Source organism: Vicia villosa, linkage group LG4 (assembly GCF_029867415.1).
Source record: "Vicia villosa cultivar HV-30 ecotype Madison, WI linkage group LG4, Vvil1.0, whole genome shotgun sequence".
NCBI lineage: Eukaryota > Viridiplantae > Streptophyta > Magnoliopsida > Fabales > Fabaceae > Vicia > Vicia villosa.
Window position 1 is genome coordinate 53,128,823 of NC_081183.1, and position 23,714 is coordinate 53,152,536.

At 35.4% G+C, this 23,714-nt stretch overlaps 1 protein-coding gene across 3 annotated transcripts; it reads right to left on the bottom strand.

Annotated features, from left to right (window-relative positions):
* Positions 1 to 6,883: 6,883 nt before the first annotated feature.
* Positions 6,884 to 12,807, bottom strand: LOC131594812 (1-acyl-sn-glycerol-3-phosphate acyltransferase BAT2, chloroplastic-like). 3 transcript variants are annotated; one of them, XR_009281542.1, is made up of 7 exons: positions 12,573 to 12,807; positions 12,454 to 12,484; positions 12,180 to 12,368; positions 11,684 to 12,090; positions 11,431 to 11,532; positions 7,353 to 7,644; positions 6,884 to 7,203 (listed from the first exon to the last, which is right to left on the bottom strand). XR_009281542.1 is itself a non-coding variant. In XM_058867018.1 (6 exons), exons 1-6 carry the CDS (start codon positions 12,642 to 12,644, stop codon positions 7,432 to 7,434), a joined length of 1,014 nt encoding a protein of 337 aa, XP_058723001.1. In that variant the 5' UTR covers positions 12,645 to 12,807; the 3' UTR covers positions 6,884 to 7,431. The 3 variants fall into 3 exon arrangements, 1 of the variants encoding a protein (XP_058723001.1); XR_009281543.1 differs by having other exon boundaries at positions 7,291 to 7,644; XM_058867018.1 differs by having other exon boundaries at positions 6,884 to 7,644.
* Positions 12,808 to 23,714: the final 10,907 nt, after the last annotated feature.

Consider the following 23,714-nt stretch of genomic DNA (forward strand, 5'->3'; position numbering starts at 1 on the left):
CATTGCTATCACTTCCACCATTGCTTTCTCTTGAATTATCTTCAGTGTTGGAAACAAAAGTTATGCTCTTGTTCTTCTTTTCAACAGAGTCACAAATACTCATCTCAAAGGTTTGTAGAGAACCAATGAGTTCATCTAGCTTCATGTTGCTGATGTCCTGAACTTCTTCTATAGCAGTCACCTTCATAGCAAATCTCTTAGGCAGTGATTTGAGGATCTTTCTTACCAGTTTTTCTTCAGACATTTTTTCTCCTAAGGCTTCTGAGGTATTTTCAATCTCAAGGATGTTCATGTAGAACTCATGAATGGTCTCATCCTCTTTCATCTTGATATTTTCAAACTTGGTGGTAAGCATTTGAAGTTTAGACATCTTCACCTTGGATGTGCCTTCATGAGTTGTTTTGAGAATATCCCAAACTTCTTTAGCCAGATCATAGTGTTGCACAAGTCTGAATATGTTCTTGTCAATTCCATTGAACAAGGCATTTAGTACCTTGGAATTGCCGAAAGTCAGTTCTTCCTTAGTTTTGCTCCATTGTTCTTCAGGAATTTGAACAGTGGTTCCATCTTCCATTACATTCTCCAGATGTTTCCATCCATTTTCCACAGCTCTCCAGGCCTTGTTGTCCATAGACTTTATAACAGCCACCATACGAGGTTTCCAGTAGTCATAGTTAGAGCCATCCAGAATGGGTGGTCTATTCCCAAACACTAACAATTCCTTCTCCATAGTACCCGAATTTTGTTGTCCCTAGATCTCACCCAGATGTAAACAGGCATGGTGCCTGCTCTGATACCAATTGAAAATTCTAGTAACTCACACGCGATGTCGTACTGGATGTTATGACATCGTAACATCCACAATCACACAGAATAATACTTTAAAATAGAAAATCATAAAAACAGTAAAGAACGCAGCAAATTGTTTACCCAGTTCAGTATACAACAATACCTACTCTAGGGGCTACCAAGCCAGGGAGGGAATCCAATATAAGCAGAATTAATTCAGAGCTACACTCCCTTGTTTACAATTCCTCACTTAAGACCTACCCAATGCAATTCCAATCTAGTCCTAGACCTGAGTATCTCCATTCACTCCCCCCCCCCCCCCCCCCAATCACAGCAGTGATTACAAACAGGCATAAATCAAATGAGAGAGAAGACACACTTCAAAAACACACCTTGATCTGCTTAAAAGCTTCAATCAAGAGATACACACTCGTGCTTAAAAGCTTACAGTGACAAAGTACAAAAACAACCTATTCCAATACAATCATCAAAAGACAATTGTTTGGAGTACAAGAGACTAAACACACAGGCACGGAACTACGGTTCTTCACAATTAACAATCTCTCTACGTTCCAAATTAGGATTACAGTCTTCTTATATGCAGCTCTTGGGCCTCGGGCTTTTTAAGAAATAAATTAGGGTTAACCAAGTTAACCTAATTCACACGTCATCAGGCTGTTACAGAATGTGCTATTAACGAAATCTTCTAGGAGAAGTATCAGCACACAATAAAATGTTTCCTAAATTGTAGATTGAGAGAAATCAAGAAACATAATAGAAAAACATAACAGCTCCTGCTGTCAAACATGGATGTCATGACATCGTTCATGACATTCAATAACAAAACTTGTATTAGCTTAAACATATGCAACCTGCATAACACCATATAAAGCATGTCATGACATTTTTCAAGACATTAAACACCCAGGTATGTTTTACCACAAATGCAGCCAACATGAAAACATCTACAATGTTGAAGAAGATGTCATGACATCCTGGCTGTAGAAAGCTGATCTGACAAGTGGATCAGGCGTTATTATTTGCTACAAGAATATTTAAATCAGCTCAGAATATTCGAAGAAATCAATCAGCTGATATTTTTTCCAGGATGGATTCAATAAGAATATTTCCATGTTGTCTATTATTGGAGATATTTTAGGAAAGATTGGATTGAAGTCCTAATTTCTTGAAGAACAAGTAGCAGAGTTTTTGCCAGCCTCACTGTTGCAATTTGAAGCCTAGTCAAGAAAACGACATATCTATAAATAGAAGGGTTGTAACCTAATTTAGGTGTGGAACTGATATTGTTTATTTTAGGGTTTAGGAATTCTTATTTTTCTGTGTGTTCCACTATGCACATTCACAAACCTTTAGGTGTTGAATGTTGTTTGATCTTCGAAGCTTTTAAGCAAGGTGAGTATTTCCATCCTCGTAAGCTTTGAAGCATCAAGGAGTAGTTTGTTTATTTTTATTTGATTTTTATTTAGTCACGGGATTGTGACAGGAATGGATTTGAGGAGGGCCTCATACCTAGGTGAGACTTAGGTAGAAATCATAAGAAGGGTAGTGATTAAGTGAGAAGGGTAAATTGGGATTGTTTAACTTCGATTTGATACTATCAGATATTGATTTCATCCTGGCTTGGTAGCCTCTAGAGTAGGAAGGATTGTTCCGAACTGGGTAAACATATCATTGTGTTATTTACTTTCTGCAAGTATATTATTGTTGTTGCTATTTGTGTTCATTACTCAGATATAGTGTCGTGACATCTCATTAAACATCTTATATCTGATACCATAATTTCAATTGGTATCAGAGTTGGCACTCTGCTCTTCATTTATTGGGAATATTCCGGATTACCATCATTAAATGTATTAGCTTTCTTCACAATATTAAGATGCATTATACCTACAACCAATAAAAAAAGATAATTTCAGTCAACATTCAAAGGATCCACACTATAATTTTTGAACCAATTCTTAAAGGACCCGAGTTACAATTTTCGACTCTATGTTCATTTACAAAAAAGAAAGAAAAAATAGATTATCTCACTGAACATCATTAATAGACATGTAAATCATCTATAATTTCAGTCGATTTTGTGCCTTTTAATGTCAAAATACAATAGGATTGTGTTTGAAAACAAAAAAAAAAATCTTGAATAAGAATCTAAAAAAATTTGAAAAGGTTTAAGAAAATATGTTATGATTATAAAGAGTACCTCTTATGCATGGTTTAACACAAAGTAATGTAGAAATCGTTTTCTCGATTAAATCTGGGTTTCAATTTCTGAAGAGTGTTAAATTATAATTGAGACAAATACTAAATTGCATTAGATATATTTCTATTAAGAGAAATATTATATTGTAGTTTTTTTGCATTTAATGCATTCGAATTTCAATCTCGGTTACGAATTTTTACAAGATTTGAGAGAACTAGTGACTTCAAATTTTATTTACAACCTTTCAACACTAGAATTTAAAGGCGTGTTTGATTCAAATGAGGGGGGGAATGGGAGAGATTTTAATGGAGGAAAGGGAATGGGAGGAGAGGTGATGGATTCTTTTTAATCAGATAAGTGTTTAGTTTAAAAGAGGTGAAGGGATGGTTTTAATTAAAAATATGTTTGATTTAGGAGGAGAGGAATTTTATTAATAATTTACATTTTTATCCTTATGATCTTATGTAAGTTATATGATATTCAAATATGAAAAATTCATACATATTTTTTTGATAATAAAATTTCTAATATTGAAGAACTAAAAAGTTATAATTTACCATAACGTTAATAAATTGAGTACGCTTATTCAAATTATAACTCTCCGACACAAATAAAATTATATGCCAATAACAATTTTTAAATCGTGATGAATCATCTAACAAAATAATACATAAAATATGTTATTACTAAAATAAATAATTTTAAAATTTTAATAAAATGAAGAAACAAAAAATAAAATAAAATGAATGATTTAAAACTTGATATAAAATAAAATATGATAGGATAAATAAAAAATTAGAAAAAAACAAACATAAATATAAATTAAAAAAATGCAAATTATAAAAATAATGCATTGATTATGATTTATATTAAATACGAAAATTTAAAAATAATTTAAAGGTAGATAAGAATTATAATAAGTTGATGGAAACAAATAAGAAAAATTACATAGAAGAAAATAAATAATATTGAAATACTAAAATTAGGTGGTGTGTGTTTGGTTCAAATGAGGGGGAGGGGAGGGATTTTAATGAAGGGGAGGGAAGGGGAGGGGAGGTGAGGGGATTTTTTTAATCAGATGGGTGTTTGGTTCAAACGAGGGGAGGGGAGGGGAAGGGAGGGATTTTAATTAAAAATATGTTTGGTTCAGGAGGGGAGGGGAGGGGTTTTATTAATAATTTACATTTTTATCCTTATTACTTATATAAGTGTTACAATATGATATTCAAATGTGAAAAATTTATACATATTTTTTTGTTAGTAAAATTTTTAATATTGAGTGACTAAAAAGTTATAATTTACTACATAACGTTAAAAAATTGAGTTCACTTAATTTGAATAAAATGTTCAAAAACAAATTAAACTATATGTTGATAACAACTTTGAAATCGTAATGAATTATTTAACACATAAAATACATAAAATAATTTATTATTAAATATAAATAGTTTAAACTTTTTAATAAAATAAATAAATAAATTAAAATGAAAATTTTAAAATTTGATATAAAAGAAAATATGATAGGATACATAACAAAATTAGAAAAAAAAAAAAAAACATAAATAAACATAAAAGAGTTATAAAAAAATCAAAAAAGTGAAATGATTATGATTTATATTAAGGACAAAAATTTCAAAATAATTTGAAGGTAGAGAATAATTATAATAAGTTGATAGAAGCAATCGAGAAAAATCACACAGAAGAGAGCAATAATACAAAAGAAAATGAATAATTTTAAAATATTAAAATTAAACTGAGGATATTATAGTAATTATAATAACTTTTAAAATATTAAAATTGAGATTCCCTCCCCTCCCCTCCAAATCCCTCCGATTTGGGGGAACGCAAAAAGTGTGTTTTGGAGGGATTTTGCTCCCCTCCCCTTCCCTCCCCTCTCCTCATAAAATTTGAACCAAACACATTTAATTAAAAATATTCCCTCCCCTCCCCTCCCCTCCCCTCCATCTACCCCGAACCAAACACACCCTAAGATGAGGGAGCAATTAAATCTCTCACAAATGTACCATCAATAATATGTCATTGGATATATTAAAATAATTTAACGGATGAGATCTATTTTAAGAAAAGAGGAACATATATGTCTTTCTCCACTCTATCTTTTCTATGGAGTTGTCTTTTTTCACATCTCGTGTTCTTTTCCGTTTATGAAATTGAAGATTTTTTCAATTGGTGAAACAAAGAAAATTGCTATCTCTTTTTAACACAACACGACATGTCCACAATGATAATATTAATCATGATGAAGGGTGTGTTTGGATTAGCGGTGGATAAAATTGATTTTAGTAGAATTGAGTTTGGTAAAATTGATTATAGTAGAATTGAGTTTAGCAGAATTAATTTATGTTTGGATACATTTTTGTAAAAGTGAGTTGAATAATAAATTACAGTGTAAAAATCGTCCAGAATCAATTCTGGAGGCAGAAGCTACAAATTATAGCTTCAAGTAGAATCAATTCTGGAGACAGAATCAATTCTACTTTTGTCAAACCAAACATCTTAAAATCACCTAGAATTGATTCTACACCTCTAGAATTGCTTTTGGCCATTTCAAAAGCCAAACCAAACATGCACGAAGTTTAAAAAAAATGAAATTAGAAACTAAAAAACTGATTATTCTGCATTCGAAGCAATATTAGATCTGAGTGTAAATTAAACCAAATTGTTTTGAATAAATGATAAGACTTTCAAACATTGTGCTTTTGTCAAAACTCCCATTATAATTAGTAAACATGAATTTTTAGATCTACTCTGTTAAGTCATAATAAATTAAGAATTATGTTTTTATCAAATTCAAAACTTTAACCATGGTTATAATGTTGGTTTGGAATAGTTTATTTGATTTTTAATTTTTCCTTTCCTTTTTAATCTTCAATCTGAGGTTTATAGTACAGATATTAATTTCTTTTTACTGATAAAACACCTACTTGATATAATATAGTAGGTATAGGGTTGTATAGAGAAGAAGGTTTTGCTGGAAAAAAAAAGTAGTACACGAATTGTGTGGGGATTGAGTGGAGAAAGGATATATGGTTACATTTTTTTTCTCCAATTATTGATAGTATATAGATGAGGGATTTGAATGATCCTCGTCGTAGAAGACACCCTAAAATTAAACCGAAAACATTTTAGGTAATATAATAATTTTTTAAATATTAAAGTTTATATTTTTTTCCCTCTTTTCTAAATCCCTCAATTGACGCAAAAGTGTTATTTAGAGGAATTTTACTCCCCTCCTTTCTTTTTCCTTTCTAAAATTTGAACCAAACATATTTAATTAAAAATTTCTCCTCCCCTCTCTCCCCCCTCTCCCTTCATCTACTCCAAACCAAACACACCTTAAAACTTAAATCTAAGTGGCATTTTGCTAATGCTATAAAACTCATTTCTAACTGCTAGGATCCCGAAATTCCGAAACAGAAGAAAGAAACAAAGCAGTAAAACTTTAGGAAATAGATTGAATTTGATTAATGAAAAAATATAAAATGCAAAAAGGGATGAATCCCAATCTACCCCAGAGCCAAGCTCCTACAGAAAACTATATTCTCTGTCCATAACTAAAACAAATGATTTCTCCAAGATACCTCCACTCTTCCTTTCCGCCCTCTTTATAATCCACTCCACCCTTTCCACCCTTTCTCCTGTAACTATCTTTCCCCTCTAATTCTCTATTTTTGATTACTCCAAATGGGCATAAGCAAATTGGACTTACACATACATATTTGGTTCCTAACACTAACCTTTCAACAAAAACTTAAATCTAGGTGACATCTTGATAATGTTAATACACGCAGAAAATTCAAACCCCGTTTTTTTAATTAATGAAACTTGTTAAAAAAATAACATTCACAAGCCGGAAAAAAATCAACTGGCTGATTTATCATTATACTAAAAACCTGCCAAGCAGTTTATACATAAAAATTAGTTGCAAAACTGAAATTAGAATATCAATATTATCCATTTCTAACACTTGGACCGCCATTGCAATCAACCCTTTGTTGATCAGCAGATCCAAGGAACAGCCTCCATCCTCCCTATAGAAAGAAAAACATGGTGGAACCAATATGACTGAACAAAGATTGAATTCAACGCCTGAAGAGCTGCTAACTCATCTGCTAACTCATGGCTAATACTTCAACATGAATCAAAAATAGTTCCACCAAAGCAAAGCATGACTGCACCACAGGAAGTAACAAAGTGTTTAGTATGAACAAGATAACTTAAATCACCTTCTAAAAGAACAACCCACAATCCGCACTCACCACAGTTCACTGATGAACTACGAAATTTCTTTGCTACAAGTTACTAGAGGCAGACATTTTACCTTTTCAATTCGATTCAATGCACAAGAGGTTTGATTCCCAGATAATAGAAATTTACATAAATATTTTGCAGTACATTTTTCAAGCTTGAGTCAGCACACTGGCGATTTTATTTCTAGCTTCTTTGCATAACATGTCAGGATCATTTCCATCAATAGGTTTATGTATAACAACTTTCACGAAACCTGTGTTAACTATACTCTCCCTTCCCGCTGGCATGATTTGGCCAGTTCCAATAAGGGTAATTGGTACCACTGGTACTTTAGTCTTTGCAGCAATGCTGAAAGCTCCCTTCTGTACATCCCCAAGGGAAAGATTAAAGTTGACAATTAGTTTATCTAAATGAAATTTCTACCAGAAATGAATAGGCACAGAATAATAAAAGACTTGAAAACAATAGATCACAATTTGAACATACTACTTAGTAAAGCTGCTCCCTAAGCAAGGTTGTAAAAATCAAACTATAACTTGTAAAATCGTCTAATTTCACAATTCACGTATATAGATTTCGAGTTAAATCGCTTGTAAAATCAAATCTGTATAAAATCGGAGTTGAACCAGTTTACCCTAGTTAACACGTAGTAAACTCTTTGAAATTGGACATAATCAAAAGCAATTTTACCCAATTTTACTTGATTTAGAAACTTATGAAACTCTTGTTTTTTTTTAAAGATTGTTTTAATGTATTTAGGATTTTGAGATATGAGATTGAGTTGGATCCCAAGCAAGAGTTGTTTGGTGGTGGTGTATTTAATACTTTGGGTTCATTCTTTTCAACAAATCACACACTGAAGGATCCTTTCCAAGATCAGCTTCTAATCATGCAAGTGACACGAAATCTTAGAGTAGTCGAGATAATTTCAATGTTGGATTGACTCTTATTTTCAATCATGAGAAAGGAGGAATTATAATTCTAGAATGCAAGGGTTGCATTGGTATGACACCTACAATCGTAGGCATATTCTAGAAGGTTAGTTAGGATATTCTCTTATTTTAGGGAATTTCTGTTATGAGAGGGAGGGGAAGTTGAGCAGCATTCAAAAATATTGTTAGAGTTGGTTAAAAGAGTTATCTCGGGTTAGGAGCTTTGCTCTGGAATAGGAGTCTTTGACTCTGGTTTATCATTTCCTTTTCTATTTTGTCACCATTGTAGAGCTCTTGAACTCGGCCATTCATTTGCTACCATAATTTTCTGGGTTCTATTAGAATGTTGGACGTGTGCGTTGTTTTGCACAATATGGTGAGGAGCACGACATCGTTGTCGTCAACGACAAATATGCAAGGCATCTGAGAAACAAGCAGGCAATACGGGTATAGTGTGGCTGGATGCAGAGTATTGACTTGGTGAAGGAAGACCTAAATCAAAGACAACATGGGCAATTGCCACACATTAGATTTTGAAGTATGGTGTTTGATGATTGTGTTATGGATATTTTGGAGACAATAATGAGTGGTAGGATGAAGAAGATGAACCCAAGTGACTAGTTGTGCACTTTGTAAAAAAAACAAATTAAATCAATCCTTAAAATTTTTCTAATGGTATCATGGTCATTGCATTTACTCATGTTTCTAGGCTGTGCACTTTGTCTTCTTTCAACCTGTGAACTTACCCAATAGCACCCTGGATGAAGCTCTCACAGCCTCATCCCAAATAACATAAACGCAGGATGAAATATGATGTCATCTAAGACAAAGTCAAACAAATATTATGTCGCCCCAATTTGCTCTTTCACGCCAAACCAGTAGAATCATGACTTCCACATCAATAATAACCATTATTGCCTTATTGGATGCTTGCTTAAAAGTGAACCATACTGCATTCAATAATTAATATGCCTAATGTGTAATTGAATGAATGTGATTGTTGTTGCCAAAATATGCTTAATTCAGTAAATTCGAATTAGGTATATCTATCTAAAGGGAAGGTAATGAGAGAGACTGAAAAACAACAAAAAAAGAAGCACTTTCTAATGCTAACGACAAAGATAAGGAATTGAGGATATTACATGCAATCTTTAATGAATGATTTAGTCTCAATCTTTGTTTTAATCCAATGGCCACTATTTAATATCTAATTTCTCACAATAATACACTCCTCTTACTTGATATTGTATAATATGATACAATTCATGCCTAGTCAATATTGTCACGAGCCAGCAAGTAAAGCATTATGCCTCCAAAAGTTTTACTGCCCTATATAAGAAGAGTCACACTCTGACATAGTCAATGTCATTCCTCCAAATTTTCTTATGTCCCACCGTACTACTTGTGTTGTATCTCTAGCAAAGTTTGTGGTTTATTAGCCCATCAAAGAGCCTGAGGGTATTTTCTTTAAGTGATAATTCTAACAAGATGAAAATGGCCTTGTAATATCATGAGCATTCTTAGCATTTTTGGAGTAGGCTTCTAATAGTTGTGTTGGACTTTTTATGGAAGTTAAAGGTAGTTATTTTATATTGGTGTTAGTTATGTATAGTAGTTATGGGCTATATGTGTGTTTCTGTTTGAGAATATAATACGGAAAGGAGAAAGTGGTTATGGGATAGTTTTTGAATGGCTGTGGGAGGGAAAGATCAAACTTTCGAATTTTTTGGATAGGAATTGTCTTTTAACATTAGACCATTTATTTCCTTAAGGATCCGTTTGGTTGGAGGTAAATGGAGGGGAGGGGAGGGGATTTTTAATAGTTTAGGTGTTTGGTTCAAATTTTAAGAGGGGGAGGGGAGGTAGATGGAGGGGACCAAATTCCCTCCTGAGTCACTTTTTGCTTCCCCCGATTTGGGGGGATTCGGAGGGGAGGGGAAGTGATTCATATTAATTATAATTATATTTACATTTTAATTTTATTTTTTATATTTTTATGTTACTTTTTAACTATTGCAATATTTTTATTAGATTTTATTGTATTCGATAAATCTTTTTAAACTATATATTATAACTGTTACGTTTTTATAAATTTTTCTGATGTTATCGAATTGAATACTTAAATAGTAAATATCGTGAATCTTATACTCCCTCCGTCCCACAATGAGTGACCCAGCCCATCATTTCACACAGATTAAGAAAAATGGTTAAAAGTAAGAGAGATAATGGCATTTTTACTATACTATCCTTATTATGTATTGGAAATGATGAAACTTTTATTAATTAGAGGGTAAAATTAGAAAAAGTGTATTGGAAATTGAAATGGGTCATTTATTTTGGGACACCATTTTATTCCAAATGGATCACTCATTGTGGGACGGAGAGAGTAGTAAAATTACAAGGTTAAAATGTAAATTAGTTTTAAAATACCTCCCCTCCCCTTGTGAACCAAACATATTTGTAAATAAAATTCCTCCTCTCCTCTCCCCTCCCCTCCCCCTTCATATTTTGAACCAAACATATATGTAATTAAAATCCCTCCCCTCCCTTCCCTTCCCCTCCCCTACCCTACCCTCCCCTCCCCTCCCCTCCCCTACCCTCCCCTCGATTGAACCAAATGGACCCTAAGTGTGAATGTGCATTCTCTTTAGTGTGTCTAATCTTGTTTTTGTCAATGTTGTCGATGGCAGATGGCATTCGGTGGTGGAGAATCAAAATCCTGCCATACCGGCAGCTTTGTGGCATTGTTATCACGGACTATGACGGAAAACCCGCCATGTATATCCAACATAGCGCCACCATGGTGGAAAAACTTGCAAAAACTGCCATGTATATCCGACAGAGCGCCACCATGCGGGTATTTGATAACACTAGTTTCTATCGTAAAGATATTAGACTATTTCTTTCCTTAGTTTATGTGTGAATTGTGCATTCTATTTAGTATGTGTAATCTTGTTTCTGTTGTAAAGATATTTTGTCATCAATAAAGGTTTGTTTCTACAAGTAAGTTGTATTTTGGTACCAGGTTCTCCAACTGTGCTAAACTGGTACTTGACCTAAATAGGTGGTTTGGGTATTAAGGGAGGACGGGGTGCTTATAGGATATAATGTTATCAGTACATATGAAATATATTATTTCAATTTTACTGTTACTACTTTTCTATCCTTTGGCTGTAATTTTGATACCTTATTACGGTAATCATGATAAAAACTCACCTTGAATGCACCTAACTTTCCATCTTTAGAGCGTGTTCCCTCCGGAAAGAAAAAAACAGAGGCACCTTTCTTGATCAGATCCATGCATTTTTTAAGACACTCCTATACATGAAGAAGCAAACACAGTAATGATTAGAGAGCTATAAATATCTTAAAATCCAGGGGGGAGGGAATAATATCTCAAAGAAAACACTAACATTTAATCAAGAAGAACGGGTTAATAATAGCTGCAAAAACAATGGTGAAAGAGTACCATCTGGCTCCGGCTGTCCATGCGCTTCAAGGGAATAACACCCAAAAGAAACATTGCCCACCCAATTACTGGAAAAAGGAATATCCCAGTCTTGCTTATGAATTTAAAGCTTCTTCCCAGAGTTAAAAGAGTATATATATCTAAAAAACTCTGATGATTGGAAACATACACAGCAGGAGTATCTGGAGGCGGAAGATTCTCCAACCCTTCATATTCAATTTTGAAAAACGGGGCCACAGTCAGCGTAGCCCAGACTTTGGCAACAAAATAATGAAACTTTCTCCGGTAACGATCAAACAGGAGCACAGATGGATGTCCAACCAGCATCAAGACAAAAAGAAATATAGCAGCAAAGGAAGTAACGGCGTAAAAACAAACTCCCCGAACTTTTGCTTCCAATTTGAGTTCTACAATAAATTGAACAATAACAATCACATAACGAACCGGCATTCAAGTTTTAACCTAAACAAAAAAGACATTTTATTTCAACACAAACCAGGTATTGAATAGCCTTCTCCTCCAGACCCAGACGCAGTAATCTCGGATCTTACAATAACATCCCTGGGGAGTTTATTATTCAATTTGAAACAGTAATGAGATCCACCTAACTCAATTTTGGGACAAAATGATACCCTCAATACATTTCTCTTGTGCTTGGAGATGCCTAAGAAACTAGTTTGAGAAGCTATACAGGAAAAGGAAGATAAAATTTCACATATCAAAACCCTAACAAGTAAGCAAACGCAAAGAAGAAGTCAAAATTCACAAACCACGAGGCGTTGTTCCTGTTTGAGAGCGTAACTGCAATGCAATAATCAGAGGATTTCAATAAAACCAAACATGGATGTGATAAATAGATGAAGATCGAGGTAAAAATGATGGCACTCACGAGTGTGGAAGAGGAGAATCTGGGTTCTTGGGGAAAGAGATAGAGACGATGGATTGCAGAAGTAACTTCCATGGCGAATGTGATGAATTAGGGTTTGGGTATGGAGTTTTCGTAAATTTCAAGGTATTATCCAATTTTCCTCTCATCGATCATTGCTCCCTTTCTTTCATTGTTTTTTCCCAAAAATTATACCCGTGGTACGGTGCCTCTTCCATCGATTTTCTTTTTTTTTCTTAATGCTCTTATTTAAATAGAGTAAATTTTTTATTTCATTCCATTATAAAATATTTCAACATTTTTATTTAACTCTTGTATTCCACTATGTTCCACTTTCTTGATTCAAAATATTAGGTTATTTAAAAGGAGAGAATTTCTCTTTACACCTTTGTCACCTTTTCTCAGGTTTTTGGTGAAAAGTCAAAATTATTTCTTTATGTTCGGAGATACATATTCGAATTCACTGTTTCTTTATTGTATTTAAAGGTTAATTCGGAGACATCTGCGAAGGGATTTCAAGATGCGTTGACGGTTATATCCAATGTTTTAAAAACCGAACCGGAGAAAGAACCGTCTGTTTTACCAAATCGGTCCCGATTTTACGGTTTTTTTGCGCTTGAAGCAATTTTATCTCAATTTTATAGACCTAACCGTTTATTGATCCAAACCGAATCGGATTAGACAATGGTTCAAGGTTCAACCGACCGGTTCAATCCAGTTTTAAAAACATTGGTTACATCTCCAAATTAACTTTTTTTTTAAAATTCAAGAATTGGTTGGAGATGAAATGGTGTTAGAATTAAGCATACTCAGTAGATTATGCATTTGATTGTATTTTGGAATATTTTGTATATTTTTCCATACTTCGATAACAATTTTTGTCCTATGATTGTCTTTCTTTTTAATTAACACTATACTCTATTCTATGATATTCATGTTTATTAATCTTTGAAACTAATAATGGCAGTGTTAATCGAATTATAATTAGTTTAGATTAAAAAATTACAAATTCAGTACAATGATTCTACTCAAGAAACATGCAGGCAAGACTTTAGAGATGTCTCTCCGAATTTACTCCACAAATAGTTTGCAGATGCATCTCCGAGTTATTTTTTCAAAAATATAGTAGTTGCTTGGTTTACTAACAAAGAAAGGTGACTTCAGATATGCATTTTCGAATTAACCTAAAAAAATTCGAAGATGCATCTCTGTTTTCACTACGCCAAAATTGATATTTTGTATCGCTTAATTTAATAGCACTTTTAAAGAAAGTGCTGTTAAAAACTAAAAAATACATTTATAATAGCACTTTATTATCGGGCGCTATTATAGGATACAAACAATGTGATTTTGATAGCACTTTATAAAAAAAATGCTATTATTAAACTTCAATAAGATAGCGCTTTTTACAAAATGCTATTAATAGTATACACTAAGATAGCACTTTCGTCAAATTGCTATTAAAATTATTCATTTAGATAGCACTTTTAGTAAGTGCTATTATTGTACTATCTAGAGCTATCAAATGGGTCGGCCCGGCCCAGTCCGCTTCGGCCCGGGGGAGCAGTGTGTTTAAATGGGCTGGCCCGGCCCAGCCCAACTGTTTAATGGGCCACATAAATTGAGCCCGGCCCATTTTGCAAAGGCCTGTGCGTCCCGATGGGCCCGACCCGTATTTCAATGTTATAGTTTTAATTTTATAAAAATGATGTAATGGATAAATACAACACAACATAAGTAGAGAGTTATCATAAACGTATATAAGTGATGTTTAAAATATTTATCCATAAATATATATATATATATATATATATATATATATGAATACCATAAAATCATTCATGTAAAAGTACAAAGTAACTTAATATTATCACCAACACTTATCAAATTTTCTCTCCATCTCACAATCATTTCCTTGACAACATCATCTTGAAAATATATCTTTATCCTCTTTAACTTTTCTTTATCACTTGAAAACACATTGATGAAATCATATTTTATCTCAATCTTTTCCCCCCAAAATTTACCAAAATATTTTTTTAAGGGGCCAGCCCGAAGCCCGCTTGGCCCGGCCTGGCCCAGCCCATAAAAAACATAGGCCCGGTGGGCTGGCCCAAAAAGACAGGGTCGTGTTTTTTTAAGGTATTTTACGGCCTGATCCGCGCTAAATCGTTGGGCTTGTGGACTGGCCCGATGGGCCGAACCCATTTTGACAGCTCTAGTACTATCCTATATTAGCACTTATACAAAAGTGCTATTGTTTTCACCATATATAATTAATAAAATAAATAAATAATTCAAAACACTTTTCAAGGGAGGGAATGCTACTCCTCAGGTACAAGAGAAAGAGAAGTTGCACTCTTAGTTCACCGCAAAACAACAAATTCATTTTTGAAGATCTATTCTTTAATACAATGATTGAAAAAAGAAAAAATATTATTAAAAACAGAAAAATAAATATCTATTTTACAATTTTTTAACTTAAACGAACACACACACATATATATATATATATATATATATATATATATATATATGAAGGATAGAAAAACACTTAGAAAGGGGGGGTTTGAATAAGTGTAGTCTAAAAACTTGAACGATAAAAACAATTTGCACAGTTATTTTTATCCTGGTTCGTTGTTAACTAAACTACTCCAGTCCACCCCCACGGAGTGATTTACCTCACCTGAGGATTTAATCCACTAATCGCAACAGATTACAATGGTTTTCCACTTAGCCCACGACTAAGTCTTCTAAAGTATCCTGATCACAACCTGATCACTCCAGGAACAAATGCTTAGACACAAGCTAAGACTTTCTTAGAGTATCCTGACCACCACGTGATCACTCTAATTACAACTGCTTAGACACAAGCTAAGACTTCCTAGAGTATCCTGATCAACACTTGATCACTCTAGTTACTTACAAATTAATGTAATCAAATAAGAGTTTTACAATGCTTCTGAAAAGCTATAATCACAACAGTGATATTTCTCTTAACGTTTAAGCTTAATCTCACTAATATATTACAACAGCAATGTAGTGAGCTTTGATGAAGATGAAGTTTCTGAGCTTTGAGTGGAACAGCGTTTCAGCAAGTTAATTCTCAGCAGATTCGGTAGCCTTGCTTCTCATCAGAACTTCATATTTATAGGCACTTGAGAAGATGACCGTTGGAAGCATTTAATGCTTTGCGTATTTCGTACAGCATTGCATTTAATGTTTCACGCTTTTGTCAACTACCTCGAGCCTTGTTCACGCTGTGTCTACTGACGTTGCCTTTAATAGCTTCCAACATTCCTTTTGTCAGTCAGCGTAGCCTGCCACATGTACTTTCTTTTGATCTGATGTTTGTGTATACAACGCTTGAATATTATCAGAGTCAAACAGCTTGGTGCATAGCATCTTCTTGTCTTCTGACCTTGAAGTGCTTCTGAGCGTGATACCATGAGAACTTCGGTGCTTCTGCTTCTGAACTCAAGTTCTTCTGATGCTTCCATAGACCCATGTTCTGATTCTGCCTTGACCATCTTCTGATGTCTTGCCAGACCATGTTCTGATGTTGCATGCTGAACCTTCTGAGACAAAGCTTCTGAGCGCTGATTTGTGCATACTCTTTATATATTTCCTGAAAGGGAAATTGCAATGTATTAGAGTACCACATTATCTCACACAAAATTCATATCCTTGTTATCATCAAAACTAAGAATATTGATCAGAACAAATCTTGTTCTAACAATCTCCCCCTTTTTGATGATGACAAAAACATATATAAATGATATGAATTTGCGATCAGACAGAGCAGACGGCTAAAGACAATTACACAGCTAAATCATAAGCATGTGAATATGTCTCCCCCTGAGATTAACAATCTCCCCCTGAGATGAATAATCTCCCCCTGAAATTAATACTAGAAGAATTTTATAAATAAAAGACTTCCCTGAGTATTTCAGTAGAGACGTTCACATATGCTTGATCTTCAGAATATTCATGACTTCTGATTTCTGCTTCCATAGGACAGCTTCAGAATATTGAATTTCTTTAGATCCTCAGAACATTCACAGCTTCTGATTCCTGCTTCCATCGGACAGCTTCAGAACTTGAATTTCTTTGATCCTCAGAACATTCACAGCTTCTGACTTCTGCTTCCATCGGACAGCTTCAGAACTTGAATTTCTTTGATCCTCAGATCATTCACAGCTTCTGATTCCTGCTTCCATCGGACAGCTTCAGAGCTTGAATTTCTTCTTACATCACTTCATGCTAGATTGTATCAGAACATTGTTGAATGTACCAGAGCATCATCAGAGCATCTCTACATATGTTACAGAACAAAACTAAACGACAAAAGTCAACATGAATGAGTCAGAACATAAAATATGTATCAGAGCCATATAGAATGTATCAGAACAAATAGACATAATGTTTCAGATCATATTCTATCATTAGAATATCTGAACATTCTTCCTTCTTGCTTCTTGCTTCTGATTCTGAAGCTTCATAGCACTTAGCTTGCTTTAAGAATCCAAGAACTTGATTCATCTTGTTGCTTCTTATATTGATCTTGAATCTTCAATTCCTGCAACAACACAACTTAAAGCATAGAACTTTGCAAGTTCTGTTAGTAAAGCAACTGATTAAATCAGATCATTTATCACATATTTCTCCCCCTTTTTGTCATACCATCAAAAACATAATAGATTCAGATGAAAAACAGAAAGAAACACATGGAAGAAAAAGATAGTTTTCATTGAAGTTCAAGCAGACCAAAAGTACAGAAGTACAAGAAGATAAGGAAGAGAAGATGCACAAAACAGATGCAGCAAAAGCAAAAACAAAAACAACTAAGACTCAATCTAAGATGACCCTAGCCTTGACAAGATCTTGGCCAACATCTCTTGAACCCCATTGTTGTGCTCATTATGCTTCTCTATGAAAGCTCTAAACTCAGCATTGACTGAGCTTTGCTCATCCTGGTTCTTCTGAAGAACTTCCAGAGTCCTTGCAAGACGGGAAGGTTCATCAGAAGAAGCTTCACAGCTTCTATCCACAGGGATGGCATTGTGATCAGTAGCTTCCATTGATAGATCATTTGCAGGGATTTCCTCAACAGGAACTGATTCAACAACATGATCTTCTACATCTGCTTCTTGCATAGAAGCGTCTTCATATTCTGCAGCCGGAATCTCAGAATCTCCATTCTCAAGTGCCTGAAGAATGGCAGCTAGATTCCTAGGGGCAGAAGGACCTTCAACTTCTGGTGGGTCAACAACTTCCGGAATGACCAAGCTTGGGTCTTTCTTAGAAGGGTTTTCCCTTAAAAAGTCAAAGAGAGTCTTGAAGTCCCCAAGTAGAACAGGATACTCAGGTATAAAGACCACAATTTCCCTGCAAGGGTTAGCTTCCAATGCAGTAGCCAATCTTGCTACTTCCAATTCATCCACAAATGGCTTCTCTTCCAAGGTATATCTCCCTCCGAGACGAGCAAACCAGAGATCTTCATAACTTCTCAGAATTCCACGAGGCCGTGGAGCAGCTTCTACACAGGCTTCCTGAAGTTCTAAAAACAGAGCATCTGATTCTCTGCGTAAGATCCTCCAGAACTTCCTCATAGCGACGTCATTCAAGCCAGAACTTTCAGCAATTCTGAGGGTATCAAAGATACTTCTGAGATTCCTCTTTACCTTTTCAAAAATTACACCAATAGGGTAGACAAGGCGGGATTTTATTTCGGTTTTTGAAAATGCAGGGTTGGGGATGAAATAAGGTTGAGATTCTCTATCCAACCTATAAGAAGATTCTGCTTCATTATCAGACTCTAACACAACCAGTTCAGCTTCAGGACGAGGCTTTGGAGTGTAGTTGCAGTCACGGAGCAGTTGCTCATGTGATGCAGAGGTTGGAAAATGAGAGCCACTATGGTTGTTTTGAGAGGTGGAAGGAATATGTTCAGAGTTGGCATGGGGAGGAGGTTGAGAGATGGAGATATTCATGTGAGGTGGAAAGAGAGTTTGAAGGGGTGGTATATCCAAAACAGGATTGATGGAGGGTGGAGAAGAAGGAATGGTTACAGGAGAAGATGGAGGTGTAAGAACATGGATATTTATAGGTGATTCTGATGGGGCTTTTTCTGGTTCAGGGATAGGGGCAACCGCTATTGGTGCAACTTCTGAAATACCAGCAGGAGTAGAATCAGTGTCAGAAATATGTATACCTTTGGATGATTTCTGAATAGCTTTGACCACAGCCTCAAGCTTCTTCTGCTTCTTATCCTTCGGCTTTTCAACAACCTTTGTTTTGCCGCTAGAGATCTCTTTTCTTCTGACGCTCGCCAGAACTTCCAGCTGATTCACAGCCTCTTGAACATCATTTTCTTCGTCAGAGTCTTGAATTATCAGCTTCCTTTTTCTGGTTTTCTCCTTCTCAACAACTTCAACAATCTCAGCAGTGTTATTTGACTTCTTCTTCTTCTTCTCAGCTTCCTTCTTATTCTTCTCAAATTCAACAGACACAACCGTCGCAATGATTTCTTCAGGAACTACTTCTTTCTCAGTGGTAGCAGCAACTTTCTGAACTACCTTCACCTGACTAACAGAAGGATGGTCAAACTTTCTTTTGGTTCTTTCTTCCTTCTTGCGATTTACTTTAATAGGAGCACCTTTCTCTTGATCTTTGAAACTTTTATCCTCTTTTTATGACTTCAGATACCTAGTTCTGACTGCTTGTACCTCACTATTGAAGAAGGTTTCAAATTCAGCTAGAACAGGTTCTCTTCTGATTCTTGTTCCAACAAGAGGTTGGGGAGTCTTGATGATAGTCTTAATCACCTTCATCTTCTTTAAGGTGGAAGCATTCAAGCAGGCCCCAGAGGTGACAGCAAGATCTTTGATAATGCCTTCAGTTTCCAGGTTCTCAACAATCTTGGAATGAACCAGAAGATTCGTGATAATTCTACCAAAAGGAATGGTGGTACAACTTTTTTCTCTGAAGGCATTTCTGGAATCCTTCACAGCCTTCCACATATGGTTGAAGATAATGTAGATAGCATCAACCTTCTTCTTAGTGGCAATGCAATACAGAATGTATTTTTGCTCATTGTTGACGAAGTCAGAAGCATGTGTCCCTTTCCTGTGATAAAAACACCCAAGAAGAATCTTGGTCCAGATTTTGTAGAGGTGTCTCATGTCCTTAACATTCTTTGTTTCATTTACGTCTGTGTAGAGAGTAGATAAAACATCTTTCCAATCAGCCCTTTGATCGATTTCAAAAGCTCCCTCAGGGTTTCTCAGATCAAACATCATCCTTAGGATGTTCTCAGTCACTACCACAAACTTTCCATGGACGAAAGACAAGATGGATTTAGGGGCGACAACCGCATGTACCCAGAATTCCTTGACAAGATCTGGGTAGACTGGTCCACAGAACTCAGCGAACAACGAAGTCCATCCTTGAAAAATAATGTCTTCTTTGAGATGAAATTGGTGTTCTTCAATGTTATCAAAATCAACCATGAGTTCACATAGAACTTCTAATTCATCCTTAGGAATGGAGCACGCGACGACTGGAGTGAGTTCCTAATTTTCTTCAACTTGAATATGGAGAGGAGCAGATGAACCAACATTTTAAGATGAAGAACCAGCCATTGAAGCAGAATGAACAAATAGGAAGAACAAGTTCTGGGTTATCGGTTAGGGTTTTAGAAGAGACACAGAAGTTTTCAAAAGAAAGTATGCAAGAAGAAAGAGAGAATGTGAGCGAAAAAGATAAAGGATATGATTTGAAAAGAATATATAGAGATGGATTAAAAAATGCAGTAAAAATTTGGGAATGAACAGTTACAGAATCAAAAGAAATCAATTACATTAAATGATAAATGACGTTAGGTGAGAGAACGTGGTAAATGAAATGATTTAACACAGTTACCTAGGTCGGCGTCTTTTCAACTGCACGCTTTGTACAAACCGTACATACACGTGTTCATCATCAGAAAATAGATGACAGCTGTATTTTTCTAAATAGACTTTACGCCTTCTGATTCTGATCACTGCTTCTGATTGTCATTCTTTAGAAATGATCTTGTTCTGATAGGCTCATCTTTCTTTCCAAGGATCACATCTTCTGAATGAGCTGATGCAAGTCTAGGTGATCTTCTGACTGTTGGCTCTTCAGAAATCCTGAGATTCTCTAAAGATGCAGCAACTTGATCTTCTGATCCATTGCTTCTGAGACTGCCAGCTTCTGCAGCTTTACTTCTTGGTTCTACTGCTTCTAATATATCAATATCAAAATCTGCAAAATTCTCAAACTGCTTTGGTTTTTCAAGACCAAGCTTATCATCAAACCTGATATTGATTGATTCTTCTACAATCAATGTTTCAGTATTGTATACTCTGTAGCCTTTAGAGCGTTCAGAATATCCAAGAAGGAAACACTTTTGTGCTTTAGAATAAAACTTACCAAGATGATCTTTAGTATTCAGAATAAAACATACGCATCCAAAAGGATGGAAATAAGAAATGTTGGGCTTTATGTTCTTCCACAATTCATAAGGAGTCTTATTTAAAACAGGTCTGATAGAGATTCTATTCTGAATATAACACGCAGTGTTTATTGCTTCTGCCCAGAAATGCTTAGCCATATTGGTTTCATTGATCATGGTTCTGGCCATTTCTTGTAGAGTCCTATTCTTTCGCTCAACAACTCCATTTTGTTGTGGAGTTCTAGGGCAAGAGAAATCATGGGCAATACCATTTTCTTTGAAGAACTCCTCAAAGAATCTGTTCTCAAATTCGTCACCATGATCACTTCTGACCTTTATGATCTTGCACTCCTTCTCAGATTGGATCTGAGTGCAGAATTCAAAGAACACTGAATGAGACTCATCCTTGTGTTTTAAGAACTTTACCCATGTCCAACGGCTATAATCATCTACGATGACTAATCCATATTTCTTTCCTCTGACAGATGCTGTTTTGACTGGGCCAAACAGATCAATGTGCAAGAGTTCTAACGACCTTGAGGAAGAGACAACATTCTTAGACTTGAATGCAGGTTTGGAGAACTTGCCCTTCTGACATGCTTCACAAAGAGCATCTGATTTGTATTTCAGATTTGGTAGTCCTCTGACCAGATTTAGTTTGTTAATCTGAGAAATCTTTCTCAAACTAGCATGTCCTAATCTTCTGTGCCAGACCCATTGCTCTTCAGAAACAAACATAAGGCACCTTCTGCTTCTCAAGATCTGAAAGATCAATCTTATAAATGTTGTTCTTTCTCTTGCCTGTAAATAGGATTGAGCCATCCTTCTGACTTACAGCCTTGCAAGACTTTTGATTGAAGATTATATCATAACCATTGTCACTTAATTGACTTATGGACAATAAGTTATGCGTCAATCCTTCTACAAGAAGTACATTAGTTATGGAAGGAGAGTTACCAAGACTTATGGTTCCAGAGCCAATGATTTTGCCCTTCTGATCTCCTCCAAACTTGACTTCTCCACCTGGCTTAAGCACCAGGTCTTGGAATGTAGACCTTCTTCCCGTCATGTGTCGCGAGCACCCAGAGTCCAGGTACCATGACATTTTGCTTTTTGTCCTCTTTGCCGCCAAGGATATTTGCAACAGAAATTATCTTCTCCTTAGGTACCCACAATTTCTTGGGTCCTTTCTTGTTAGTTCTTCTCAAGTTCTGATTGAACTTGGGTTTAGCAAAATATTTAACAGGAGGAACAACATGATATTCTTTAGGTTTGTCAGCATGATATTTCTTAGGATGTGTCACATGCTTCTTGGTGTGAACAGTGTTAAACTTCTGTGCATGTGAAGTGAGCCTAATATCATGAGCATGGCCATATTTGAACTGATCATACAGTGGCTTGTATGTGATCTTCAGATCATCAATAGGTTCAAATTTATGTGAGGTATCACCCTCATAGCCAAAGCCAAACCTTATGTTTCCAGAAACACCATATATCATAGAAGCAAGATGACTTCTGTCAATACTTCTAGATAAGAACTTTCTGAAGCTCGAGTCATATTCTTTCAGAATATGATTCATGCTAGGAATGAATTTTTCTGTTTCAGAAGGAGATCCACTATCTTTGGATAGATTTAAAACTTTTTCCTTCAGTTCAGAATTTTCCAATTCCAGCTTCTTAGTTTCAAATTCAAACTGCTTCTTCAGCTTTTTGTATTTGATACTAAGATGAGCCTTGAGTTCCAGAAGTTCTGTTAAACTGGAAACTAACTCTTCTCTAGATAGTTCAGAAAATACCTCTTTAGAATCTGATTCTGATGTAGATTCTGATCCATCATCTTCTGTAGCCATCAGCGCGAAGTTGGCTTGCTCTCCTTCAGAGTCTGATTCTGATTCTGATTCAGAATCATCCCATGTTGCCATAAGACCTTTCTTCTTATGAAACTTCTTCTTGGGATTCTACTTCTGAAGTTTTGGACACTCGTTTTTGTAATGTCCAGGCTCATTGCACTCATAGCAGACAGCCTTCTTCTTGTCATATCTTCTGTCACCAGAAGATTCTCCTCGTTCAAATCTCTTTGAACTTCTGAAGCCTCTGAACTTCCTTTGCTTGCTCTTCCAGAGTTGATTTACCCTTCTGGAGATCATGGACATTTCATCTTCTTCTTCAGATTCTGATTCTTCGGGATCTTCTTCTCTAGCCTGAAAAGCGTTAGTACATTTTTTAACATTTGATTTTAATGCAATAGACTTACCTTTCTTATGAGGCTCGTTTGCATCCAGCTCTATTTCATGGCTTCTCAAGGCACTGATAAGCTCTTCCAACGAGACTTCATTCAGATTCTTGGCAATCTTGAATGCAGTCACCATTGGACCCCATCTTCTGGGTAAGCTTCTGATGATCTTCTTTACATGATCAGCCTTGGTGTAGCCTTTATCCAGAACTCTCAATCCAGCAGTTAGAGTTTGAAATCTTGAGAACATCTTCTCAATATCTTCATCATCCTCCATCTTGAAGGCTTCATATTTCTGGATTAGAGCAAGAGCTTTAGTCTCCTTGACTTGAGCATTTCCCTCATGGGTCATTTTCAATGACTCATATATATCATAGGCCGTTTCCCTGTTAGATATCTTCTCATACTCAGCATGAGAGATAGCATTCAGCAA